Source organism: Rhinopithecus bieti, unplaced genomic scaffold (assembly GCF_001698545.2).
Source record: "Rhinopithecus bieti isolate Rb0 unplaced genomic scaffold, ASM169854v2 scaffold_13617, whole genome shotgun sequence".
Classification (NCBI taxonomy): Eukaryota; Metazoa; Chordata; class Mammalia; order Primates; family Cercopithecidae; genus Rhinopithecus; species Rhinopithecus bieti.
In genome coordinates, this window is record NW_016807714.1 from 1,755,088 (window position 1) to 1,778,933 (window position 23,846).

At 52.4% G+C, this 23,846-nt stretch overlaps 1 protein-coding gene across 1 annotated transcript in view; it reads right to left on the reverse strand.

Moving 5' to 3' along the window:
* Positions 1-23,846, reverse strand: part of ARHGAP39 (Rho GTPase activating protein 39) — a 69,826-nt gene that overhangs the window by 34,340 nt on the left and 11,640 nt on the right. Inside the window, 1 exon segment of the mRNA XM_017883533.1 lies at positions 10,032-10,463. Coding sequence (XP_017739022.1) covers positions 10,032-10,463 — 432 coding nt within the window.

Consider the following 23,846-nt stretch of genomic DNA (forward strand, 5'->3'; position numbering starts at 1 on the left):
CCATTCCGCCCACACTGACTTTTCTCACCACTCTTACCAGTCTTAAAAGAACACAGCGTGCAGCAGTACCTTTGCATTCCTCCATAGGCAAAGATTTCCAGGAAAACCAGAGGAAATGATAGCATATTGGGTGCCTTCTGCCTTGGTCTGATTTATTTATTTATTTATTTTTTTTTTTTTTTTTTGAGGCGGAGTCTCGCTCTGTCGCCCGGACTGGAGTGCAGTGGCCAGATCTCAGCTCACTGCAAGCTCCGCCTCCCGAGTTTACGCCATTCTCCTGCCTCAGCCTCCCGAGTAGCTGGGACTACAGGCGCCCGCCACTTCGCCCGGCTAGTTTTTGTATTTTTAGTAGAGACGGGGTTTCACCGTGTTAGCCAGGATGGTCTCGATCTCCTGACCTCGTGATCCGCCCGTCTCGGCCTCCCAAAGTGCTGGGATTACAGGCTTGAGCCACCGCGCCCGGCCGAAACATCTTAAGTAGAGACATAAAATACACAAAAAAGAACCCAATCAAAGTTTTAGAGATAAGCATTATGATATCTGAAATGAAAAATACACTGGGGCTGGGCATGGAGGCTCACACCTATAATACTAGCACTTTGAGAGGCTGAGGCGGGAGGACCACTCGAGGCCAGGAGTCTGAGACCAGCCTGGGCAACATAGTGAGATATTTAAAAAAAAAAAAAAAAGAAAAAATTGGCTAGGCACAGTGACTCAGCCTGTAATCCCAGCACTTTGGGAGGCCAAGACGGGCAGATCATCTGAGGTCAGGAGTTCAAGACCAACCTGACCAATATGATGAAGCCCTGTCTCTCCTAAAAAACACAAAAATTAGCCGGGCACAGACGCATGTGCATGTAATCCTAGCTACTTGGGAGGCTGAGACAGGAGAATCGCTTGAACCTGGGAGGCAGACGTTGCTGTGAGCCGAGATTGCACCATTGCACTCCAGCCTGGGAAACAAGAGCGAAATTCCATCTCAAAAAAAAAAAAATTATATATATATAAATTAGCCCAGTGTGGTAATACGTGCCTGTAGTCTCAGCTACTTGGGAGGCTGAGAGGATTGTCTGGGCCCAGGACATTGAGGCTGCAGTGAGCCGAGACTGCATCACTGCATTCCAGCCTGGGCAACAGCAAGGCCTTGCCTCAAAACAAAACAAAATCAAATCCATCACTAGAAAGAAAAAAAAGTTTAGTGAATTTGAAAGCACAACAATAGAAATGATCCAAAATTAAACCTACAAAAAACAAAGAGGAAAAACAAAGAAAAAAGAGAAAGTGGGACTGAGCGCAGTGGTTCATGCCTGTAATCCCAGCACTCAGGGAGGCCAAGGCAGGTGGATCACTTGAGGTCAGGAGTTCAAGGCCAGCCTGGGCAATGTGGTGAAACCATGTCTCTACTAAAAATACAAAAATTAGACAGGTGTGGTGGCGTGTGCCTGTAATCACTCAGGAGGCTGAGGCAGTAGAATCGCTTGAACCCAGGAGGTGGAGGTTGCAGTGAGCCGAGACTGTGCCACTGCACTCCAGCCTGGGCAATAGAGTGAGACTCCATCTTAAAAAAAAAAGAAAAGAGGCTGGGCGTGGTGGCTCAAGCCTGTAATCCCAGCACTTTAGGAGGCCGAGACGGGTGGATCACGAGGTCAGGAGATGAGACCATCCTGGCTAACACGATGAAACCCCGTCTCTACTAAAAAATACAAAAAAAAACTAGCCGGGCAAGGTGGCAGGTGCCTGCAGTCCCAGCTACTTGGGAGGCTGAGGCAGGAGAATGGCGTAAGACATTGCCAGAAGACAATGAAGTGGCAAAAAGGAATAAATCTTAACCTACACCCAGCAAAAGTAGCCTTCAAAAATGAAGATGAGGCCAGGTGTGGTGGCTGATGCCTGTAATCCCAGCACCTTGGAAGGCTGAGGTGGGCAGATTAACTGAGGTTAGGAGTTCGAGATCAGCCTGGCCAACATGGCGAAATCCTGTCTTTACTAAAAAAATACAAAAATTAGCCGGGTGTGGTGGCGCACACCTGTAGTCCTAGCTACTCAGGAGGCTAAGGCAGGAGAATCACATGAACCTGGCGGGCAGTGGTTGCAGTGAGCCAAGATCACACCACTGCACTACAGCCTGGGCAACAGAGAGATGCCATCTCAAAAAAAAAAAAAAAAAGATGGAAGACTTTTCAAAATACAAAAGCTAAAAGTCATTACCAGCAGCAGACTTGCACTTCAGTTAGTTACATGAAGTCCTTGAAACAGAAAGAAATGCCACCAGATGGACATGAATCTGGATCCACATAAGCAATCAAGAGCACGGGAAACAGGAACTGTGTGGGCTGATGTAGAAATGTTTGCTTAGTATTAAAATCTCTTTAAATGATAACTGACTGTTTAAAGTAAAAATGATAACAATGTATTGAGACATTGATAACATGTAGAAAAGTAATATACTTGACAGCAATAGGACAAAATTGGAGAGAAATGGAGCCTAATAAATGCTGTTAGGTTCTTACATCACTTATGAAGTGGGATAATATCATTTGAAAGTTGACGATGGTAAGTTAAGATAATACATAAACCCTAAAATAATCACTAACAAATAGTAAAAACCATAATTAAGAATCCAACAAAAGTTGACAAAAGGAGATAAAGGTGAATTTAAAAATGCTCGATTAATGCAGAAGGAAAAAAAAGAGAGAAGAGAAAGGGATTGAGAACAAAAGAGACAACAAACCAAACAGCAAGATGACAGATTTAAGCCTAACCATATACATCACTGTATTGTGTTAATGGTCTAAATCCCCCAATAAACAGGCAGGGATGTTCAGATTGAATAAAAACATGTGACCTAATAATATGATGCCTACAAGAAAAATCACAATAAAGACAAAAGAATAGGTAAAAAGTAAAAGGTTGAAAAAAGAAGTACCATGCTAACATGAATCAAAAGAAAGCTGGAGTGCCAATATTAATGTAAGTAGATTTTGGAGCAAGAATATTTCTAGGAACAAAGAGGGTCAATGATGATAGGATTGACTCGTCAAGAGGACATAATCCTAAATGTTTATGTTCCTAACTATAGAGCCTCAAAATACTCTTGGGTATTTTGAGAGAAATAAAAATGTATGTCCAAACAAAGACTTGTACATGAATGTTCACAGCAGTTTTATCTGTAATAGCTCAAACCTGCAAACAACCCCAATGCCCATCAAAAGGTAGTACATCCATACAATGATAACTACTAGGCAGTGAAAAAGGAATAAATACTGATACATGCAACAACATGTCAAAGCAGTTACATGCGGTGGAAGATGACAAAGAAGAGAGCATACTGCTTGAGCCCTTTTATGTAAAATTTTACAAAACACAAACTAATCTACAGTGAAAGAGGTAGATGTATGGTTCCTTAGGAATGTGGCAGATTGTGCAGAGACAGGTGGGAGGGGAACAGGAGGGCAAGGAGACTTCTGGCACCAGTGGAAAGTGCACTACCTTAATTGTGATGGTCATGGGTGTGTACATACAAGACTTATCAAAATATATGCTTTAAAAGTGTGTGGTTTATTGCCTTTCAATTTTCCTTCCATAAAGTTGACACACTTGGAGAGACAGAAACATCAGGGCAAGGGCAGGAAGATATCCATCCAAATGTTAACAAAAACACACAGAGTAGTAGGTGTGGGGAACATGAAGACAGGACAATGGAAAAGCTTACATGCTGAGGCTGGCGCAGTGGCTCAGGCCTGTAATCCCAGCACTTTGGGAAGTTGGGACGGGCAAATCACTAGAGGTCAAGAGTTCGAGACTAGCCTGGCCAACATGGTGAAACCACATCTCTACTAAAAATACAACAATTAACCGGGCGTGGTGGCTCGTGCCTGTAATCCCAGCTACTCAGGAGGCCAAGGCAGGAAAATTGCTTGATCCTGGGAGGTGGAGGTTGCCGTGAGCTGAGATCGTGCCATTGCACTCCAGCCTGGGTGATAAGAGTGAAACTCCGTCTCAAAAAAAAAAAAGGTTATAAGCCGAGCAGAACATGAGATGATGAACTAAACCCTCTTATCGCATCGGCAATCTCATCAATGACTGTAACAATCCTGCTAAACAAAAGATGGGTGTTTGGACTGGATTTAAAATATAAGCCAAACGGCTATACATCATTTACAAGAAATAGACTGGATGGATGAAGGAGGCAAATTCTAACCAAAGAGAAACAACGGCACCACAAACTCTAAAAGTTGACTTCAAGTCATTTTTTTTTAACTAAGTGCACGCTAAATGATAAAAACTATAGTAGAGTGAATAATAAACCACTGACATAGTCGTGTATCATCATCATGATCAAGTGCCGTGCACCCTTTACAACCACACGTGCTGTCCTCCATAAGAACTGCAGCGCGGCAGGTCTGTTTACACCAGCGTCACGTGCTGTCCTCCACACGAACCGCAGCGCAGCGCGTCTGTTTACACCGTGCACCCTTCACAGCCACACGTGCTGTCCTCTACACGAACCGCAGCGCAGCGCGTCTGTTTACACCGGCATCACCACAGACTTGTGACTACAGTGTTGTACACAACCATACTAGGTCATATAAAATTTTCAGCTCCATTATAATCTATGAGACTACTCATATATGCAGCGTGCTGCTGACTGAAATGTTCTGTGGCACATGACTGTATTATAAAGACACCTATCTACCCAAACTAATCCATAATTCAACACAATTCTAGTCAAAATCCCAACAGAGTGGCCGGGAGCGGCGGCTCATGCCTGTAATCCCAGCACTTTGGGAGGCCGAGATGGGCGGATCACTAGGTTAAGAGATTGAGACCGTCCTGGCCAACATGGTGAAACCTCGTCACTACTAAAAATACAAAAATTAGCCAGGTGTGGTGGCGGGCGCCTGTAGTCCCAGCTACTTGGGAGGCTGAGGCAGGAGAATCGCTTGAATCCGGGAAGCAGAGGTTGCAGTGAACTGAGATCGCGCCACTGCACTCCAGCCTGAGTGACAGAGCGAGACTCCGTCTCAAAAAAAAAAAAAAAAAACAGAAAGAAAGAAAGAAAAAAAAACTCCAACAGAGCTTCTCATGGAAGTCCTGGCCCCAATAGCCCCACATCACCCCAGAATTCCTGAGACATTTTTGAAAAGAGATGGACACTCCAGTCCCCAGAGAGTGGGCACTGAGCCATGGGTGACAGGGCAGGGCTAAGGCCAGACCCACGGCCTCTCCGAAACCAATTCTCTGAGAAGTTCCGTGCAGACCCGAAGCTGTCCGTTCTGCTCAGTGAGAGGAAACAGGAGATTCTAGTGCTGCAGCACAGCACAGGCTCTTGAGGGAGAGTTATAAATCTGGCTTCGACTTGTGCAAGATGAGCTCCTGCCAGTTTCTGGTTGGGAGAAGCTGTTCTCCAGAGGGACCATAGGATTTAACTGCCGTCAGTATTTGCAGCAAACCAATAGGTTTGTTTTTCACTTATTTCATTTAAACCATAAACCAGATGCTGCAGTCACCTTTCCACAGGAGCTCCACCTGTACACGTCACAAACGTCCTTTATTCCTTAACCTCCACAACAGTCTAAATTCTGTACCTTTCCGTATCATCTCCTTTGGGAAATGCCGCTGGAGGGCAAGAACTCCTGGCCTGCTCTGGTGTGTGCTTAACTGCAGGCATGAGACTGCTCACATGGGTCTCATGGATCACATGAAAGTCCACACGGAGGTTCCCCGCTCTGTCGCCCAGGCTGGAGTGCAATGGTGCCATCTCCACTCACTGCAAGCTCCACCTCCCGGGTTCACGTCATTCTCCTGCCTCAGCCTCCCGTGTAGCTGGGACTACAGGTGCCCGCCACCACGCCCAGCTAAATTTTGTATTTTTAGTAGAGACGGGGTTTCACCATGTTAGCCAGGATGGTCTCGATCTCCTGACCTCGTGATCCACCTGTCTCGGCTGCTCAAAGTGCTGGGATTACAGGCGTGAGCCACCACGCCCGGCGGTTCCTCTGGTTTTCAAATGCACACAGATGCTGCTGTGACGACCGGAATACACACTCGAGGACAGTTCAACACGGGACCAGCCAGTGTAATGAACCACACTGATAGACTGAGGGGAGGACCACATGATCATCTCAACTGATGCAGAAAAGGCATTTGACAAAATCCACATGATAAAACCACTGAGAACACAGGGAGTATCAAGGAACCTGCTCAACAGAAAAGACTGGAAGCTTTCCCCCTGAGATCAGGGCAGAACAAGGAAGCCCCTTTCACCACTGCCATTCAACATTACACTGGAAATCCTACGCAGAGCAATCAGTTGAGAAGAAAAAGGCATCCAAATTGGAAAGGAAGATGTAAGACAATCACTAACCACAGATGACACAGTCCTATATATAGAAAATCCCAGAGAATGTAAAAGAAGGTTACTACAGCTAACACAGAAATTCAGCAAAGTTGCACAATGCAAGAACTACACACAATCAGTTATGTTTCCATACACCATAATGGACAATCCAGAAACAAACAAAAAAATTCCACTTACAACAGCATCGAAAAGAAGAACATATCTAGGAACAAACTTTACCAGGGAGGTGAAAGGACCGCACGCTAGAAAAATAAAACACCGCTAAGAAAAATCAGACATGAACAAATGAAAAGCACCCTCTGTTCATGGGTTAGAAAATGAGGCCGGGCGTGGTGGCTCCCGCCTGTAGTCCCAGCACTTTGGGGGCCCAAGGCGGGTGGATCACGAGGTCAGGAGATCGAGATCATCCTGGCGAACACGGTGAAACCCCATCTCTACTAAAAGACAAAAAATTAGCCAGGCTTGGTGGCGGGCGCCTGTAGTCCCAGCTACTTGGGAGGCTGAGGCAGGAGAATGGCGTCAACCCAGTAGGCAGGGCTTGTGGTGAGCCTAGATCGCGCCACTGCACTCCAGCCTGGGCGACAGAGTGAGACTCCATCTCAAAAAAAAAAAAATTATATTGCTTGGATGAAATACCACCTTACAGATCCAACACAATCCCCCACACAGATCCAAAATTCCAAAAGCTTTCTTTTTGTTGTTGTTGTTGTTAAAAGAAGTGAAAAGCCAATCCCCAAATTCATATGGAACTGCAAGGGGCTCCAAATAGCCAAAACAACCTTGAAAAATGAGAATAAAGCTCGAACACTCACACTTTCCAGTTTCAAAATGTATTACAGAGCTACAGTGATCAAAACAATGTGGTACTGGCATATGGATCAATGCAAATCAATTGAGAGGCCAAGAAATAAACCCAAATCTACGACTAGTCTATATATATATATATATATATAATATATGTTTTTTTTTGGAGACGTAGTCTGCTCTGCGCAGGGCTGGAGGCAGTCGTCCGGATCTCAGGCTCACTGCAAGCCCGCCTCCCGGGTCCCGCCATTTCTCCTGCCTCCCTCCGAGTAGCTGGACTAGCAGGCGCCGCCCCTCGCCCGGTAGATTTGTTGTATTTTTGGTGAGAGACGCGGGATTTCACCGTGTTAGCCAGGATGGTCCGATCTCCTGACCTCCTGATCCGCCCTCTCGGCTCGACCAATAGTGCTGGGAGGAGCGCATTAATTACAGCTTGGCCACCGCGCCCGGCCTATATATATATTTTGAGACAGAGTCTCGCTCTGTCACCTAGGCTGGGGAACAGTGGTGCGATCTCGGCTAACTGCAATCTCCACCTCCTGGCTTCAAGTGATTCTCCTGCCTCAACCACCCGAGTAGCTGGGATTAGAGGTGTGGACAACCACTCCCAGCTAATTTTGGTACTTTTAGTAGAGACAGGGTTCTGCCACATTGGCCAGGTAGTCTCAGACTCCTGTCCTCAAGTGTTCTGCCCTCCTTGGCCTCGAAAAGTGCTGGGATTACAGGTGTGTACCACCTTTCTTGGCCAAAAGTAAAAACTTTGTACTTTGGCCATGCACGCTGGCTCATGTCTGTAATCCCAGAGCTTTGGGAGGCATAGGGGGCAGAGTGCCTGGGCTCAGGAGTTGGAGAACAGCATGGGGAACACAGTGAAACCCCCATCTCTACAAAAAAAATACAAAAATTAGTCACGTGTGGTGGCATGTGCCTGTAGTCCCAGCTATTTGGGGGGCTGAGGTGAGAGGGTCACTTGGGCCCAGGAGGTGGGGGCTGCAGTAAGCTAAGATTGCACCACTGCACTCCAGCCCCAGAGACAGAGACACTGTCTCAAAAACAAACAAAACAAAACAACAAAACCTTTGTTTTTCAAATGATACTATCAAGAAAGTGAAAAAAGGGGCCTGTAATCCCAACACTTTGGAGGCTGAGGTGGGTGGATCACGAGGTCAGGAGATCGAGACAATCCTGACTAACATGGTGAAACCCCGTCTCTACTAGAAATACAAAAAATTAGCCGGGCATGGTGGTGGGTACCTGCAGTTCCAGCTACCAGGGAGGCTGAGGCAGGAGAGTGGTGTAAACCTGGGAGGCGGAGCCTGCAGTGAGCCGAGATGGCGCCATTGCACTCCGGCCCGGGCAACAGAGTGAGACTCCGTCTCAAAAAAAAAAAAAAGAAAAAAGAAGAAAGTGAAAAAAGGCTCAATGTCATTAGTCATTAAGGAAATGCAAACCAAAACTACAATGAGACATTTCACAGCGGCTACAATAGCTAAAAGAAATCTAAAAAGGAAAGTAAGTAGTGTTGGTAAGGCTGTGGATAACTTTGAACCCTCATATTTGCTGGTGGGATGTGAAATACAGGCCCTGGTCCTCCCTGTGCCCACCTTCTGCACTGCACCCACGCCACACCCGAGCCTCCACTGCTCACTCTGCCCTGAATGCCGACGTCAGTACCATCTTCCTGGTGTGCTCCAGTGGCTCCTCCACACCTGATTTGCCTCCTGCCCAGTCTGCAGCAGGCTCCATCCCTGGCCTCCCTTTCATCCTGCCAGGCTGGGTCCACAGGGTAAACCTGCTGCCCGCCTCCCTCTGTGCCTGCACCTCGGCAGGGTGGGATGGAAGCCTGCTGTCCTCTAAGCTCTGTGGTATGCTCTGAGTCCCTCTTCTGAAGCCTCAGATGAGCCCAACAGTCCAACAGGCTCCTTCCCACCTCTGCAGAAATCCCCTGGGCCTCAGCTCCCCTGGCAACCTCAGCCAAGCACCGAAACTCTGGTACTGGGGGAGACCAATCCCCTGCCTTTCTCTCCCTGGGGTCCAGCCTCTCCTCCATCCTCTCCGAGGAGCCTCTATCCGCCCCTGCAGCGGCCAGGCTTCTGTCTGCCCTGGACCACAGCCTGGGCTCTGGGAAGGCCCGGCCTCCTGTCCCTGGGCCAGAGTCTTACCTTCGCCATCCATGACCCCATGGGACCCCAGAGCACACCCTGTACCCGCCATGAGGCACCTGCCTTAGCTCTTCCCCACTGTCCTGCCCATCTGCCACCTGCCTCAGCCCTTCCCCACTGTCCTCTCTGGACTCGCTTCCTAAGGTGCACTCACCTGGGGGCCCTTGCGCTCTACCCTGACCTCTTCCTGCTTCTGAGGGCAGGGGTCTCCTTGGCTCCCACCAACATAGGCTGTGCTCCTTCAGAGCCACTGTGACTTGGGAGGGCCACCTCCAAGCCTGCTCAGACCCCTCAGCTGTGTCCACACTGATCTGCACCCCCCACCTGGGTCCCCCAGGTCCACACACCCCACACCTGCACCCAAATCCCCACATCTGCATCTACCATCAGCAGAGAGAGCTGGGTGAGCCCCTCAGACACTGCCCTCAGGAACCACCACCTGCCAGGGCTGGGCCAGCGAGGGGGAGGGTTGGAGGACCCAGAAACCTGAGGCTGAGCACCAGGCTGTGCTGCCCAGAGAGACAAGAAAGTGCTCACTGGGGACAGCAGCGGTGACTGCCACAGCCAAGGACGAGGCTCTGGCCACTCGCAGGGACACTGAGTCCCCTGGGTCCCTGCCCACAGCCCTCACCCGACCCCACCCACCACCCTCACCAGTCCTGCTCTCACCTGGCCCCGCCCACAGCACCTGCCCCCGCCCTCACCTGCCGCTGTCCTCCTTCACGGCCCCATATGCCGCGGGCCGCCCGGTCCTCGCTGGCAACTCCTGCGCCTTCTCGGCGTCGGGCTCGGGCTCCAGGGAGGAGCTGGTGCTGCCCTCGCGGCTGACGCTGCTGCCGCGCCCGGGGCTGCTCTCGGCTGAGGCGCGCGGGGATTCCGTGTTCTGTTTCAGTGTCTGCAGCTTGGCCAGCGGGATGATGTCGCAGCCCTGCGGCCGGTGCCACACCGTGCGCTGCGTGCTGGCGTTGTAGTAGTAGAAGCGGGACGTGTTGGGGTCGAACAGCTCCCACCACTGGTTCTCGCTGGTGCGCTTGATGCGGACGCCGGCCGGCGGGTCCCACACGCACTCACCGGTGACCAGGTTGGCGTACATGCGCTCGCGGGTGCGCGGTTCGATGATCTCCACCCACTCCAACCTGGGGAGAGACAGCGTTAGGGCGGCTGGATCCACGGCGTCCGGGACCCGCGCCTCCCACCCCTGCAGACCCCGGCTCCAGCCCCGGCTGCAAAACCCAGAAATCCCGTCACAGAGGACAGCAAACTCAAGCCCAGTCCGCCCCTGACTGCTGCGCTCCTGAGCACCCGCACCCAGGGAGGCCCCCGGAGCCTCCAGCACCCCAGGCTGGTGCAGCCCTCTGGGGGTCCTGGGCCCCACGCCAGGTGGGGACATACTGGTTGTGGTTGCAGGTTTCTGTCCTCACAGGCACCCAGGACACAACCCCACTGCCCACCGCTCCGTCCTGCAGGATCGTGGCAAGGGCCTGTGAGTCACCACTGCACACTTGCTCAACTGCACACCTGCTCAGTAGCCCCTCTGATGCAACTGGACCACCACCTCCACTCTGGGTCGGGTCTGGAGGGGCCTCAGGCCCAGCTAAGTGCTGCTGGGCTCCCAAGATGTGTTCTCCCAAGGGCCCCCAGAGCAGCAAGGCCAAGAGCCCAGCTGGCCCTCAGACCCTGCTGGAGGGCACAGTCTCTACCCCGCCCTCAGACCCCCGCTGGGCAGCACAGTCTCCACCCAGCCCTGAGAACCCCGCTGGGGGGCACAGTCTCCACCTAGCCCTCAGACCCCCGCTGGGCAGCACAGTCTCCACCCAACCCTGAGAACCCCGCTGGGGGCACAGCTCCACCCAGCTCTCAGACCCCCGCTGAGCGGCACAGCTACCACCCGGCCCTCAGAACCCCGCTGGAGGGCACAGCCTCCAGCTCAGTAATGTTTCTCAGGCCTCTTCCACGTTTCTACACAGAAATAAAAACTCTTAGAGGCACAGAGCACATCTCAGCAAAGCCACTGCCGGGAGGTGTCACCATGGGCCTGTGCATCCGTCTCTCAACCCTGTGACAGGCCTGGTCCTCACCATCACCGGGTTGGTAAGGGGTCTTGTTTCCAGGGAAAAGGCACTAATCCCAGGGGCTCAGCAGAAGGAGAGGCGAGTGGTGAGGGCAGAAGGGCCAGCGGACAACAGGCCCAGACAGGCTAGTGGGGCCGCCTGCGGCTCCCCAGGTCAAGGACAGAAAGAGCCCCCCCCCCCCCCCCGGGTGGCCTGCACAGACTGGCTGCGGGGGCGACCTTTATCCCACATCCCACCCCTTGAAACCAGGCCAGGGGCACGGCAGCTCTGAAAACGGGCTGTGACGCGCAGCGCACCAGATCGTGCAGCACCAAGGATCCAGGCGGAGTCTGTCCGTGCCACCCCCTAGAGGCCAGCTGGGGAAGCCGGGCCCTCACCCAGTGGCAGCAGCCCCAGCAGCAGCCCTTCGGGTTCTGGATCTGTTTCTTGCTGAAGCAGATGAGCAGCTGAGAAACACGCCCCGCCACCCAAGCCCTCCTTCAGGCCCTGGCCACTGGGTGCAGTTTGCCCCTCCGTGTTTGGGTGCCGCAGGCAGAACACACCGAGGGACACTCCATGTGGGGCCATGAGGTGGGTGTGCTCAGGGCCTTATGTGAGGAAGGAGCTGGCTCAGGGGTCTGGCCACAGGAGGAGAATGAGGCGAGGCGCCCGCACTGTGGGCTGAGCAGCTCAGGAGACAACCGTGGAGGCACAGGCCTAGGCGGGACTGGGTGCCCACCAGGGTTCCCCACTGCAGCATCCTGTATCGTCTCTCCGGCTACGAGGATCTCGTGGGGATTCCTTAAGGCCCATGACATCCTGTTTCTCTTCCACTTTCACCCACGACTTTCAGCATCGTGGACGCTTCTTGCCTGCATGCTCCACGGAGCTGGCCAGCACACAGTCTGCCCTTGCTGGCTGGAATTCTAAGAGTCGCACGATAAAGAATTTGTCATGCTGGCAGTGCTGTTGTGGGGGCGGTAGGTTACGGAGGTTTCTATTTTTCTGTATTTTCCAAGTGTTCCACAATATTCACAAGATTGCTACTGTCATTTGAGAAAAAAAAAAACCACACATTATCTTCCTATAAAATGGTGCGTATTCCAAGTATGACATACAATGAATCTTTCCAAGTGTCCAGTTTTCAAGTTTTAAGGATTTAGTGGGCAATGTTTCCATGAAGTATCTGCACTCTGATACTGGCCTGTGCAGCACATCACTCAAGGGGATAAAAGGTATCTCCCTGCAGGGGTGTTTTAATTCAAATGCAAAGTTAATGACAAGGAAGGACAGTCACAGTTTATAATGAGATAAAGTGATATAGCTTTATTTTTAGAAGTGGCATATGTGTTCATATGTATATAGTTGTGTAGAAAGTTACTGGAAGTCTAAAGCCAAATATTAAAAGAGGTTACCTGGCTGGGCACAGTGGCTCATGCCTGTAATCTCAGCACTTTGGGAAGCCAAGGTGGGCGGATCACTTGAACTTAGGAGTTTGAGACCAGCCTGGGCAACATGGTGAAACCTCATCTCTACAAAAAATACAAAAATTAGCCAGGCATGGTGGGTGCACCTCTGGTCCTAGCTACTCAGGGAGCTGAGGTGGGAGGATGGCTTGAGCCTGGGAAACAGAGGTTGCAGTGAGCTGAGATCGCACCACTACACTCGAGCCTGGGTGACAGAGAAAGATGTGTCTACACACACACACACACGCACACACACAGGAGGGGGTTACTAGTTGTGGAATTTGGTGTAATTTTACCTCACCCCCATTTTGCTTTCAAAATGTATGATGGAAAATTTCAAACATGCACAAAAATATAGAGATTAGTACAATGAACCCCATGTATGTGGTTTTAATTTTTCTAATTATTAATGTGGACAAGCATTTCCTCATGTTCCTAAGCCACTGACATTCCTCACTCGCCAGACACACACGGCTTTCCCATTACAATTTTCTTACTGATCTGCCGGCGTTGTGTATTTAGAAGCGCACGTCCTAGGTGACGCCTCCCGCTCCACTGTCTGCTCTAAAGATCTCTGGCTGTGTGGCTTGTCTTTTCACTTTTCATGGTACCTTTTGCTGAAAATAAGTTTTTAATTTTAATATGGTTGAACTGGTTGAATTCATAAATCTTTCCTTCATGATTTCTCCTGTTTTCGTTTTCTTGTTTGTTTTTTGTTTGTTTTTTTTTTTTTTTTTGAGATGGAGTCTTGCTTTGTCACCTGGCTACAGTGCAGTGGTCTAATCTTGGCTCACTGCAACCTCCGCCTCCTGGGTTCAAGCAATTCTCATGCCTCAGTCTCCCAAGTAGCTGGGATTATGGGCGCCTGCCACCATGCCCGGCTAATTTTGTATTTTTAGTACAGATGGGGTTTCACCATGTTGGCCAAGCTGGTCTTAAGCTCCTGACCTCAGGTGATCCATCTGCCTCGGCCTCCCCAAAGTGCTGGGATTACAGACGTGAGCCACCGTGCCTGGCCCTTTTGACCTTTTTTAAGAAAACTTCCCTACTTCTAGGTCACAGATATTTCCTTTTTTCTTTCTTTCTTTCTTTTTTTTTTTTTTGAGATGGAGTCTTGCTCTATTGCCCTGGCTGGAGTGCAGTGGCGCGATCTCAGCTCACTGTAACCTCTGCTTCCCCGATTCAAGCGATTCTCCTGCCTTAGCTTCCTGAGTAGCTGGGATTACAGGCATGCACCACCATGCCCGGCTAATTTTTGTATTTGTAGTAGAGACGGGGTTTCATCATGTTGGTCAGGCTGGTCTCAAACTCCTGACCTTGTGATCCTTCTGCCTCAGCCTCCCAAAGTGCTGGGATTACAGGCAGGAGCCACTATGCCCGGCAGATATTCTAAGTTGATTTTCACACTGAAGTCATTAATCTGCCTGCATTGATTTTTGTTTACTGTGTGAAATTTCATTTTCCCAGATGGATAGACAGATGGATCATTTCCCAGATGGATCTTAGGACAGCTTGTTAAATAGCTTTGTTTCCTCAGTGATAGACAATGGCAGCTCTATCTTAAATCTAGTTTCTGGCCAGGCGCAGTGGCTCACGCCTGTAATCCCAGCAGTTTGGGAGGCCGAGGCAGGCAGATCACCTGAGGTCAGGAGTTCAAGATCAGCCTGGTCAACATGGTGAAACCCCGTCTCTACGAAAAATACAAAAATTAGCTGGGCGTGGTGGTGTGTGCCTGTAATCCCAGCTACTCAGGAGGCCAAGGCAGGAGAATCCCTTGAACCCAGGAAGCAGAGGTTGCAGGGAGCTGAGATCACGCCACTGCACTTAGGCCTAGGTGACAGCGAGGTCTCAAAAAAAAAAAAAAAAAAAAAATCGAGTTTCTGTAAGTGTGTCTGAGCCCCTAGCTGGCTTTGCTGATCCATCCATCTCTGTCTCTGCTGGAGCAGTGTCTTAGTTACGTAACTTTGTAAAGTTGCTTCCAAAGCCACACACTCCTCTCCCTCAGGCATGTGTTGAAGCCATTCTTGACCCTTGGTTCTTCCCTGTGAAACTGAGAATCACCTCTTTGTTGGCTCCGCACGGAGCCTGTGGATGCATTTAAGGAGAACCAGGCATCTCGGTGGAACTTTGGTCTCCACCCAGAGCCAAGGTGTCTCCCTCTGCTCGTCCAGGTCTCTGAAGGGCTTGGACGCCTTCTTCCAATTGGCCCTGCGTCCCTCTCTGCTTCCACAGCACCACTAAGGGAAACCCCGCCGCAGGGAGGGCTGGGATCACCCAGAAGCCTCTGCAGGTCCCAGCCCCAGATGCTATGGCAGACTCACTCTTCCTCTCGAGGGCCTCACCCCTGTCTCCCTTCCTTCTCTCCATGGACATCCCAAATCACCACACCACAGAGAACCTGGAGGGGCCAGCCAGGGGTTCCCAGTACCGGCTCACACAGAACCTGAAAGGGTCAGCCAGGGGTCCCCAGCACCGGCTCACACGGAACCTGGAGGGGCCAGCCAGGGGTCCCCAGCACCAGCTCACACGGAACCTGGAGTGGCCAGCCAGGGGTACCCAGCACTGGCTCACACGGAACCTGGAGGGGCCAGCCAGGGATACCCAGCACCGGCTCACACGGAACCTGGAGGGACCCGCCAGGGGTTCCCAGCACTGGCTTCCCCTCGTGGACTCTCTGGTCCTTAGCTCCAGGGCAACTCTCCTGGGAGACCCTTGACCTCAGCCCAGGATACGAAGTGTCAGTGTCTCCCATTGTCAGAAACACAGGGACACCAACATGGTGCACCTCGAACCCCCAGAGCTCAGCACTCTAGGGAGAGAGGCTGAGGCTTGGCCGGGCCAGCACCTCCTCCTGCCCATGGTGCCACGTGCTGCAGCCTGGGCCTCCTGAGGATGTTGCTGGTTGTGACAGTCCGCTGCACACACCATGCCCTTAAATCTCAACCCTCGTGGGCCCCTGCAGGACCCACAGTTTAAATGGGAAAGAGAATCCAAGGCTCACATAAGTAAAAATGGCAACTGTTGAAAGGAGGTGGACAGGTACCCTGCCTTTCCCCTGGAGCCCAGCTCTCCCCGAAGGGCAGAACTACACCCCCATGGCTCAGCCAGGCTCTTCACTCTTGTTACCTGACCCCCGTGACTCAGGGCAGTTTTTTTTTTTTTTTTTTTTTTTTTTGGAGACAGAGTCTTGCTCTGTTGCCCAGGCTGGAGTGCAGTGGTGCAATCTCAGCTCACTGCAACCTCCACCTCCCAGGTTTAAGCAATTCTCCTGCCTCAGCCCCCCAAGTAGCTGGGATTACAGGTGTGTGCCACCACAGCTGGCTATTTTGTATTTTTAGTAGGGATGGGGTTTCACCATGCTGCCCAGGCTGGTCTCGAACTCCTGACCGCAAGTGATCCATCCGTCTTGGCTTCCCAAAGTGTTGGGATTACAGGAGTGAGCCACCACACCCAGCCTCAGGGCTGATTCTCAGCCAGCAGTGGACACAACAGGAATTCCTTTCACGATGTTTCTCATACTGCTGGAAGTGCAACCAGCTCAGCACTCAGCCCAGAATCACTCCCGGCTCTGGGCCACACCCTGGGGACGGGCTCCACTCTCCTCTGCCCCACAGGGTGTGCCCAGGACACCCCCAGTGTCTTCCAGTCTTATCCCTCCCATGGCTGCAGTGTGGAGGACAGTTCTCTCCCCAGGAGGCCAGACCCCATGTGGCAGTCCCAGGCTCCCCTGAGCCCTTAGTGACAGCCTCAGGAGCAGCCTTGGAGTGTGACTCCTTCATAGACACTCGGCTTCAACTTGGGGCAGCGGCCAGAAAACTCTGGCCATTTCCAGGTGGTGGGTCCCATGCTGACACAGGGCTCAGGCCCTGCCCAGGGAAGCAGGAGCATCCCCAGGATGGTTCCCACTGGCACCGGCTGGCCTGGGCTGCTGTCAGTCTGCTCTGTGGGACAGCAGCCATCAGCACCCCCACGTGGCTGCAGGTCCATCGCACACACCAGGATGGGCAATGACGTGGTTTGGCTGTGTCCCCACCCACATCTCCTCCTGAGTCGTAGTTCCCACAACCCTCACATGTCGTGGAAGGAACAAGTGGAGATAACTGAATCACAGGGCAGCTTCCCCCATCCTGTTCTCGTGACAGTGAGTTCTCATGAGATCTGATGGTTTCACAAGGGGCTTCCCCTTCACTGGGCTCTCGTTCTCTCTCCTGCCACCATGTGAAGAAGGACTTATTTGCATTTCTTCCACCATGATTGTTCCCTGGGTGTCCCCAGCCATGCAGAACCATAAGTCAATTACACAAACCTCTTTTCTCTATAAATTGTCCAGTCTCGAGCATGCCTTTAGTTGCAGCATGAGAACGGGCTAATACAGCCATCAAATAAGAAATGACAGCCAGGAAAGCACAAGGAAGAACCAACCGAAAACCAAGAGAGAAGGAGAGAGGCCACAGCAGCTCCTCAGGGTCCCGGTTTGGAGCCAGCACACGTGGAATGCACACTGCTGTGACTGGCATTCATGACAGGATGAGTTTCTACAGAGGAAGGAAAATGTAGAGGGTGTATAAAGAATTAAGTGGAAAATCTAAAATGTCAAAATAGATCCCTGAAAGTAACGTGTTATACAGGTTTAAGAAGAAACTAATGCCGAAGGATGAAGGGACGGAGCACAGAATGGTCAGAGGACAAAGCCCAGCAGCATGGGACGGGGCCTGGAGAGGGAGGACGCGGAAGAGAGCAGGGAAAGGCCTGCTGGGTCCACGTGAGGAAGAGTGAGGGGCAGAGAGACATTTTTTTTTTTTTTTTTTTTGAGACAGAGTCTCGCTCTGTCATCCAGGCTGGAGTGCGGTGGTGCGATCTCGGCTCACTGCAAGCTCCGCCTCCTGGGTTCAAGCAATTTTCCTGCCTTAGCCTCCCAAGTAGCTGGGATTACAGGCACGTGCCACCACGCCTGGCTAATTTTTGTTTTTAGTAGAGATGGGGTTTCACCATGTTGGCCAGGCTGGTCTCAAACTCCTGATCTGCCCACTTTGGCCTCTCAAAGTGTTGGGATTACAGGCGTGAGCCAGCGCACCTGGCCAGAAGAAACATTTTTAGACAGATCAGCCTCCAGTCTCTGCAGGTGGAAGAGAGTGCCCATCAATATCAGGGAAATACAGAGCTCAAGACACTGAGGAAAACCAGCAAGGGTGGTCCCAGCCCCACGGGAACAGCTGGGGTAGAAGGAGCCAGCAACGCTGCTGGCAGGAACACGGGTGGGCCATGTGTGCCAGGTGCCGGTTGACAACACTGGGGGGACTTGCTGCCCTGGGCCTACAGTTTACGACCTGGCAGGAGCAAGGGTGTACAGACCCAGCAAGACAGAGCAGAGCCACAGACCTAGCAAGACAGCAGAGCCGCCCCAAGGGTCCTGAGCACGCATGCCGCATGAGGGAACAAGTCAGGGGCCTGCAGGCTGTGCACTGCATTGAGGCTCAAAGAGGCACCAAACCAACGGTGAGGCCAGAGGCTGCCCGCCCGGTGGGGCGCGTCATGAGCCTGCGCCTCCTTGAACACTTCTCTGCACACAGTGTGTCAGCTAACATGTTTGTAGAGGAAGAGAAATGTGCCTCACCCCTATGGGGAGGCGGATCTGAAGCCTCCCTCCAGCGCAGGGAGGTAGCACCATATTGCGGCAGGGACAGAACTGTGGGGACCACAGGGAGAGGGCAGACCTGAGTGCAGGAGGCGGGCTCTCGCCAAGTATCTGGAGAAACTCCGTCCGTGCCGACCCTGGACCGAAGTGGAGGTAAGACCCAGCAGGGCCTGGACCCCAGCTGGCCGCCTGATGCCCATGCCTGTCTCCGTCAACCCAGCAAGGTCAGACTCGCAGCTGAGGCGCATGGTGGAGCGGGGGGACAAAGCAAAGCCTCAGCAGTCAGCTGGCGACCCGCGGCCAGCATAGGGCAGGACTCCTCGTGCGTGCTCACCGCAACATGAGATGAACAGCACATCGCCTCTGTGGTCCTCCTCACAGTTGAATTGTGGTAAAGATCAAGGCACGTCCAAGTAGAGGGGTGCATCACGCAATACCGGGCCCAGGCCTCCTCCAGGCCATGTAGGGTCACCAAATGCCAGGAGAGGGTAAGTCCCAGAGGACCCGGGGACGTCAGGATCGAATGTCCATGTGGAACTCCGTGGACAGAAAGGGAAACGAGGGTGGCAAGCCCAGGCATCTGAATAAGCGTGTGGATTCATTACTAACAGTTCCGACAGGGGCTCGTCAACTGTAGAAAGGCACCGTGCAGCACGAAGGTGAGGGTGTCAGCGGCCGGAGGACCCTGATGCAGTGGCACCAGAGGCTCTGGGCTGCCCTGTGCCATTTCCGACGTAAATCTAAGACTGTTCTAAATTAAAAGTTTACTAAAAAACGTAAGTAGTCTCCATATTTTTTTTTATTAAAATGTTAATTTTACTACTAGTAAATTAGCATAAGTAGCACAGTTGGCCTCATTTTGCAGCCAGCAGCTGCTCCCTCCATGAGGCCTTCCGCAGGGCCTACCCTGGCAGGGAGTCGTGGCCCAGAAGGGTCAGGGGACAGAAGCGCCAGAGCCGGGCAGCGAGGAAGCCCCTCCTGGAAGGATGAACTCCTCTGACCTAACAGGATGGAACGAAGTTCCCAATTCCTCTCCTGAGGACTACCAACTGGTGACCATGAGGCAGCTTTAACCAAATACACAGGAGACCTCACCATGCTCCCCCAAATGAGGCCCTCTGGCCCTCGGCACTCCCGTGACCCCATAGATCAGGGACAACCAGGTTCTGGGAGGGTGCTGTGCACAGGGCAAGAGGTGGCCCCACATGTCCCTGGCAAAACGCCGCCATCCCACTCAGGGACCTGAAGCTAGGTCTGTCCCTGTGGCCTGTGGCCAGAGAACCTCAGTACGAGCTCGGAGGCTCCACACGGCTCTGCGCTCTGCTGTGAATCACAGCCCCGGGCACATCACCAGGTGCTGTGAGATGGGGGGCTCAGGCCAGGGCCCCAGCGCCTTCCAGAAGACTTAGGAAAGGGAAGGGACAAGGGCTGCGTTGTGGGCTGAGGGGCCAGGAGGGTGGAGAATACAGAAGGCTAGATGCATGGGAGCCCCGGCCACGAGAGGGAACACCACATCACTGCTGCCTCAGGGCCCACGACGCCCTGACCCTGGTGCCAGCTGTCAGCCTTCCATGTTCCCAGCTGACCTGAGGCCACCAAGGGTCTCTCGCCTGTCATCCTGCAGAACACAGGGCCAGCCTGGTGGGTTCACCAGGGACATCACGTGGCACATGGGTCAGAGGCCATAGAAGGCTTCCCAACAAGGCCTGACAGAAGATGCCATCGACACTGTGGTCGGGGCAGGCCCATCTCTGGTGACCTTGTATAGCGGCCCTTACAGGTCACTCGTGTTTCCTCACTACTGGTGATGATGGTTTGGATGCTTGTCCCCAAACCTCATGTTGAGATGTGATCCCCAGTGCTGGAGGTGGGGCCTGGTGGGAGGTGCTCGGGTCAGGGGTGGACCCCTCATGGCTCGGTGCCATCTTCTCAAGTGTGAGTGAGTTCTTGTAAGAGCAGATTGTTTAAAGTGTGTGATGCCTCCCCTGCCCCGTGCTCCTGCTTTGCCACGACTAGAAGCTTCCTGAGGCCTCCCCAGAAGCCAAGCAGATGCCAGCACCATGCTTCCTCCACAGCCTGCAGAACTACCAGCCAATTAAATGTCTTTTCTTTATAAAATACCCAGTATCAGGTGTTTATAGCAATGCAAGAACGGCCTAACACAAGTGACTGACTGCAAGGCCAGTCTGTACCATGTGACATCTCAGTGTGTGCCGAGGGTCTTTGTCAGCTCCAGAGACATCCTTACCCACCCCACAGCCCAACCTGCTACCCCAGCCCTGCCTGGGAACAGAGCCAGCATGGAGACCCCAGCCAGGGTCTTGTCTCCTCCTAGTCCCCGGCCGTGAGCCTTGTCAACCGTCCTGGGGCCCAGCCAGAGGGGGAGGTCACCCTGACCCCCACCCCTCACCCCTGCCCCGTCCAGGGCATTCTCTATGCTGAAGATGGAAGAAACTCCCCAAACTGGACCTTGACACCTTCCACAGCTGGCACTGACCCTGGAGTGGGGCAATTCCCGGCAAAGCCCCCATCCCCCGGTTCACTCCTCAGCCTGGCCGGCCTCTGTCACCTTTGCTTCTGTGACCTCCTGGAGTCAGGCGGTTGCACAGGCCTGGGGTGCAAGGCCAGAGGCTCACGATCCCACAGCAGGCGGCTGCATAAGCCTGGGGTACCCGGCCAGAGGCTCACAGTCCCCCAGCAGGCGGCTTCGCTGTCCACACACCTCCTCTCCCCAGCCGGAGCCTGGACCCCGATGCACACCTGCTCTGTGTTCCCGTGAGCACAGACCTGGCAGGGGAGGGCGGCAAGTGTGAGGAGCACCTGCTGGGACGTTGAAAAGGACAATGGCAAATGCAGTGGCCTCAGGGCACCCGAGGAAACCCCAAGAAGGCACCTGCAAGCAGACACCTGCAGGAAGCTCATCTTGGGGCCTGGGGGGACCGGAGGCAGCAGGGCCACCATGAAGGGCCTGAGGCCTGGGCTGACCTGAGTCAATTCAGGTGAACGGACCCTGAAGAAGGACTTGTTTGCATCCCCTTCCGCCATGATTGTTCCCTGGGCATCCCCAGCCATGCGGAACCTCCTGGCCGGTCCACAGGGAGCAGGATGAAGGCTCTGGGAGGCCAGGGGTGCTGGTGGACAGGGTGCATGCCAGAAGAGAGGCAAGGGGTGGGGGAGGAGAGGCAAGGGGTGGGAGAGCAGAGGCGAGGAAGGACAAGGTTTTCCGCCTGATCACCTGGAAGGGCAGGGCTGTGTCAGGTCTGGGGTCAGAACTCAGGACGTGCACTGAGCACAGGACCACGTGGACCCAGGTCAAATGCGATGAGCAGTGAGGTGCCCTGGGCATCAGCACAGCCTCCCTGCCCGGAAGGAACAGGCTCCGTGTGCCAGGGCGGCTTCCCCTGGACGGTGGCGTCACTGCGTGCCTCCAGGGAGTGCTGCCTGCTCTCCTGTTCTCGCCTCGCTTCTGTTAGATTTTAGCAGAACAAAGTTGAGATACTCCCAAAATAGTTTTTCTGAGCACAGAGAAGCTCAAAAAGCAGAGAATCGAACATTCTATGTCCTAGAAGAAGTAATACCAATTGTTATTTTTGTTTAAAATGCACTTTCAAACGAATGTAATGGTATAATTCTCTCTCAACAAAGAATAGCACATTGTTCCCTTTTTAGTGCACTCCTGCGTGCGTGTGGGCAGAACACCAGCCTCCTAAGAACACCGTGGGCACCTCTTAGGGGACAGCATTGAGCCCAGACCTTTGGGAAACCTGAGGGCAGACAACAGCATGGAGGATGCTGGGCCTTGGGGAGCCGCTGCCCAGAGAAAGGCAAGGGTTTCAGAATGCAGAGGGCGACCCGGCCTCAGGGGCCCCACGGACTGGCTGGAGCTGGACCGCAAGGATGAAAGGGTGCAGCGAGTGGCGCCACAGGCTGGCTCTGCACAGGGCAAGGTGGGGAGGACATTGTGTGGGCTGGGGAACTCACACCTCAACCCTCCACCACAGAGGGTCATCATCAACCCACAGACGCAATCTGAGGTGTGTTTGAGAAAGATTTATTTGTCAACAGTATTTAAAATGAAATGGGAAGAGAAATAAGCCACTGGTGACAAAGGTGGAAAGATGCAACATGTCTGTGATCCCCAGGGCACTCAGGGTCCCTGGGGGATGGGCCTCTTCCCAGAAGCTCCCAGAAGTTGACGTCGAGGTGGAAGCAACCTTCCTGCAGCCCTTGTTTCTCGGAGATGTCTCTTTGCAGACAGTGATTTGCCCACATAAGCCTTTTCTGATGAATGTAATGAGTGCCACGTGCATGCCAGACAGTTTGCCAGGTGCTAGGGAGACAAGAGTGAACAAGAACGTGCCCTGCCCTGCAGAGTTAGACAAGGGTGTCGAGACCACTCAGTGGGGAAAGGAGAGTCTCTTGAACAAACGTGTAGGTGGACATCCATCTGCAAACAAATGTAGTCAGTCCCTGCCTCACGCCACACACACACATTACTCCAAAGTAGATGAAAGGTCTCAATGTAAGAGCTAAACTGATAAAACTCTCAGAATAGACAGGGCAACTCTGCATGACCTCGAATTTGGCAATGGATTCTGAGCTATGACACCAAAAGCACATGCAATAAGACAAACAATGGAAAAACAGACTTCATCACAACTAAAACTTTTGTGGTCACCACCGAGAGAGTGAAAACACAGCCACAGGATGGGAGAAAACACCCACAAATCATCCGTCTGATGAGGTTCACAAAGGACTCTCCTAATTCAGTAATAACAGGGTAGGAGCCTGGGAGGTGGAGACTGCAGTGAGCCTTGATCTACTGCACTCCAGTCTGGGCAATAGAGTGAGATCCTGTCTCAAAGAGAAAAAAAAAGATAGGCCGGGTGTGTGGGCGGCAAGCCACCCAGGTGCCGAGGCAAGAGACCGAGGGCACGAGCTGTTCCAGTCTAATAAAATATATAAAATAACAAGAGTTATACTAGATATAAATTATAAATATGACTATACATGAATATCATTAATCATTAGTTTGTAGCAATTACTCTTTATTCCAATATTATAATACTCCTCGCTCTACAATCATGACCTAGAGAAAACCAGGCCATAAAGAGATAGGAGCTGAGGGGACACAGTGAGAAGTGACCAGAAGACCAGAGTGTGAGCCTTCTGTGATGCCCAGGCAGGGCCACCGGAGGGCTCCTTGGTCTAGCGGTAGCGCCAGTGTCTGGGAAGAGGCCCGTTGCCAAGTGGACCGTGGTCTAGCGGTAGCGTCAGTGTCCAGGAAAACACCCTCTACTTAGCAGACTGGGAAAGGGAGTCTCCCTTTCCCTGGGGAGTTCAGAGAAGACTACTCCTCCACCTCTT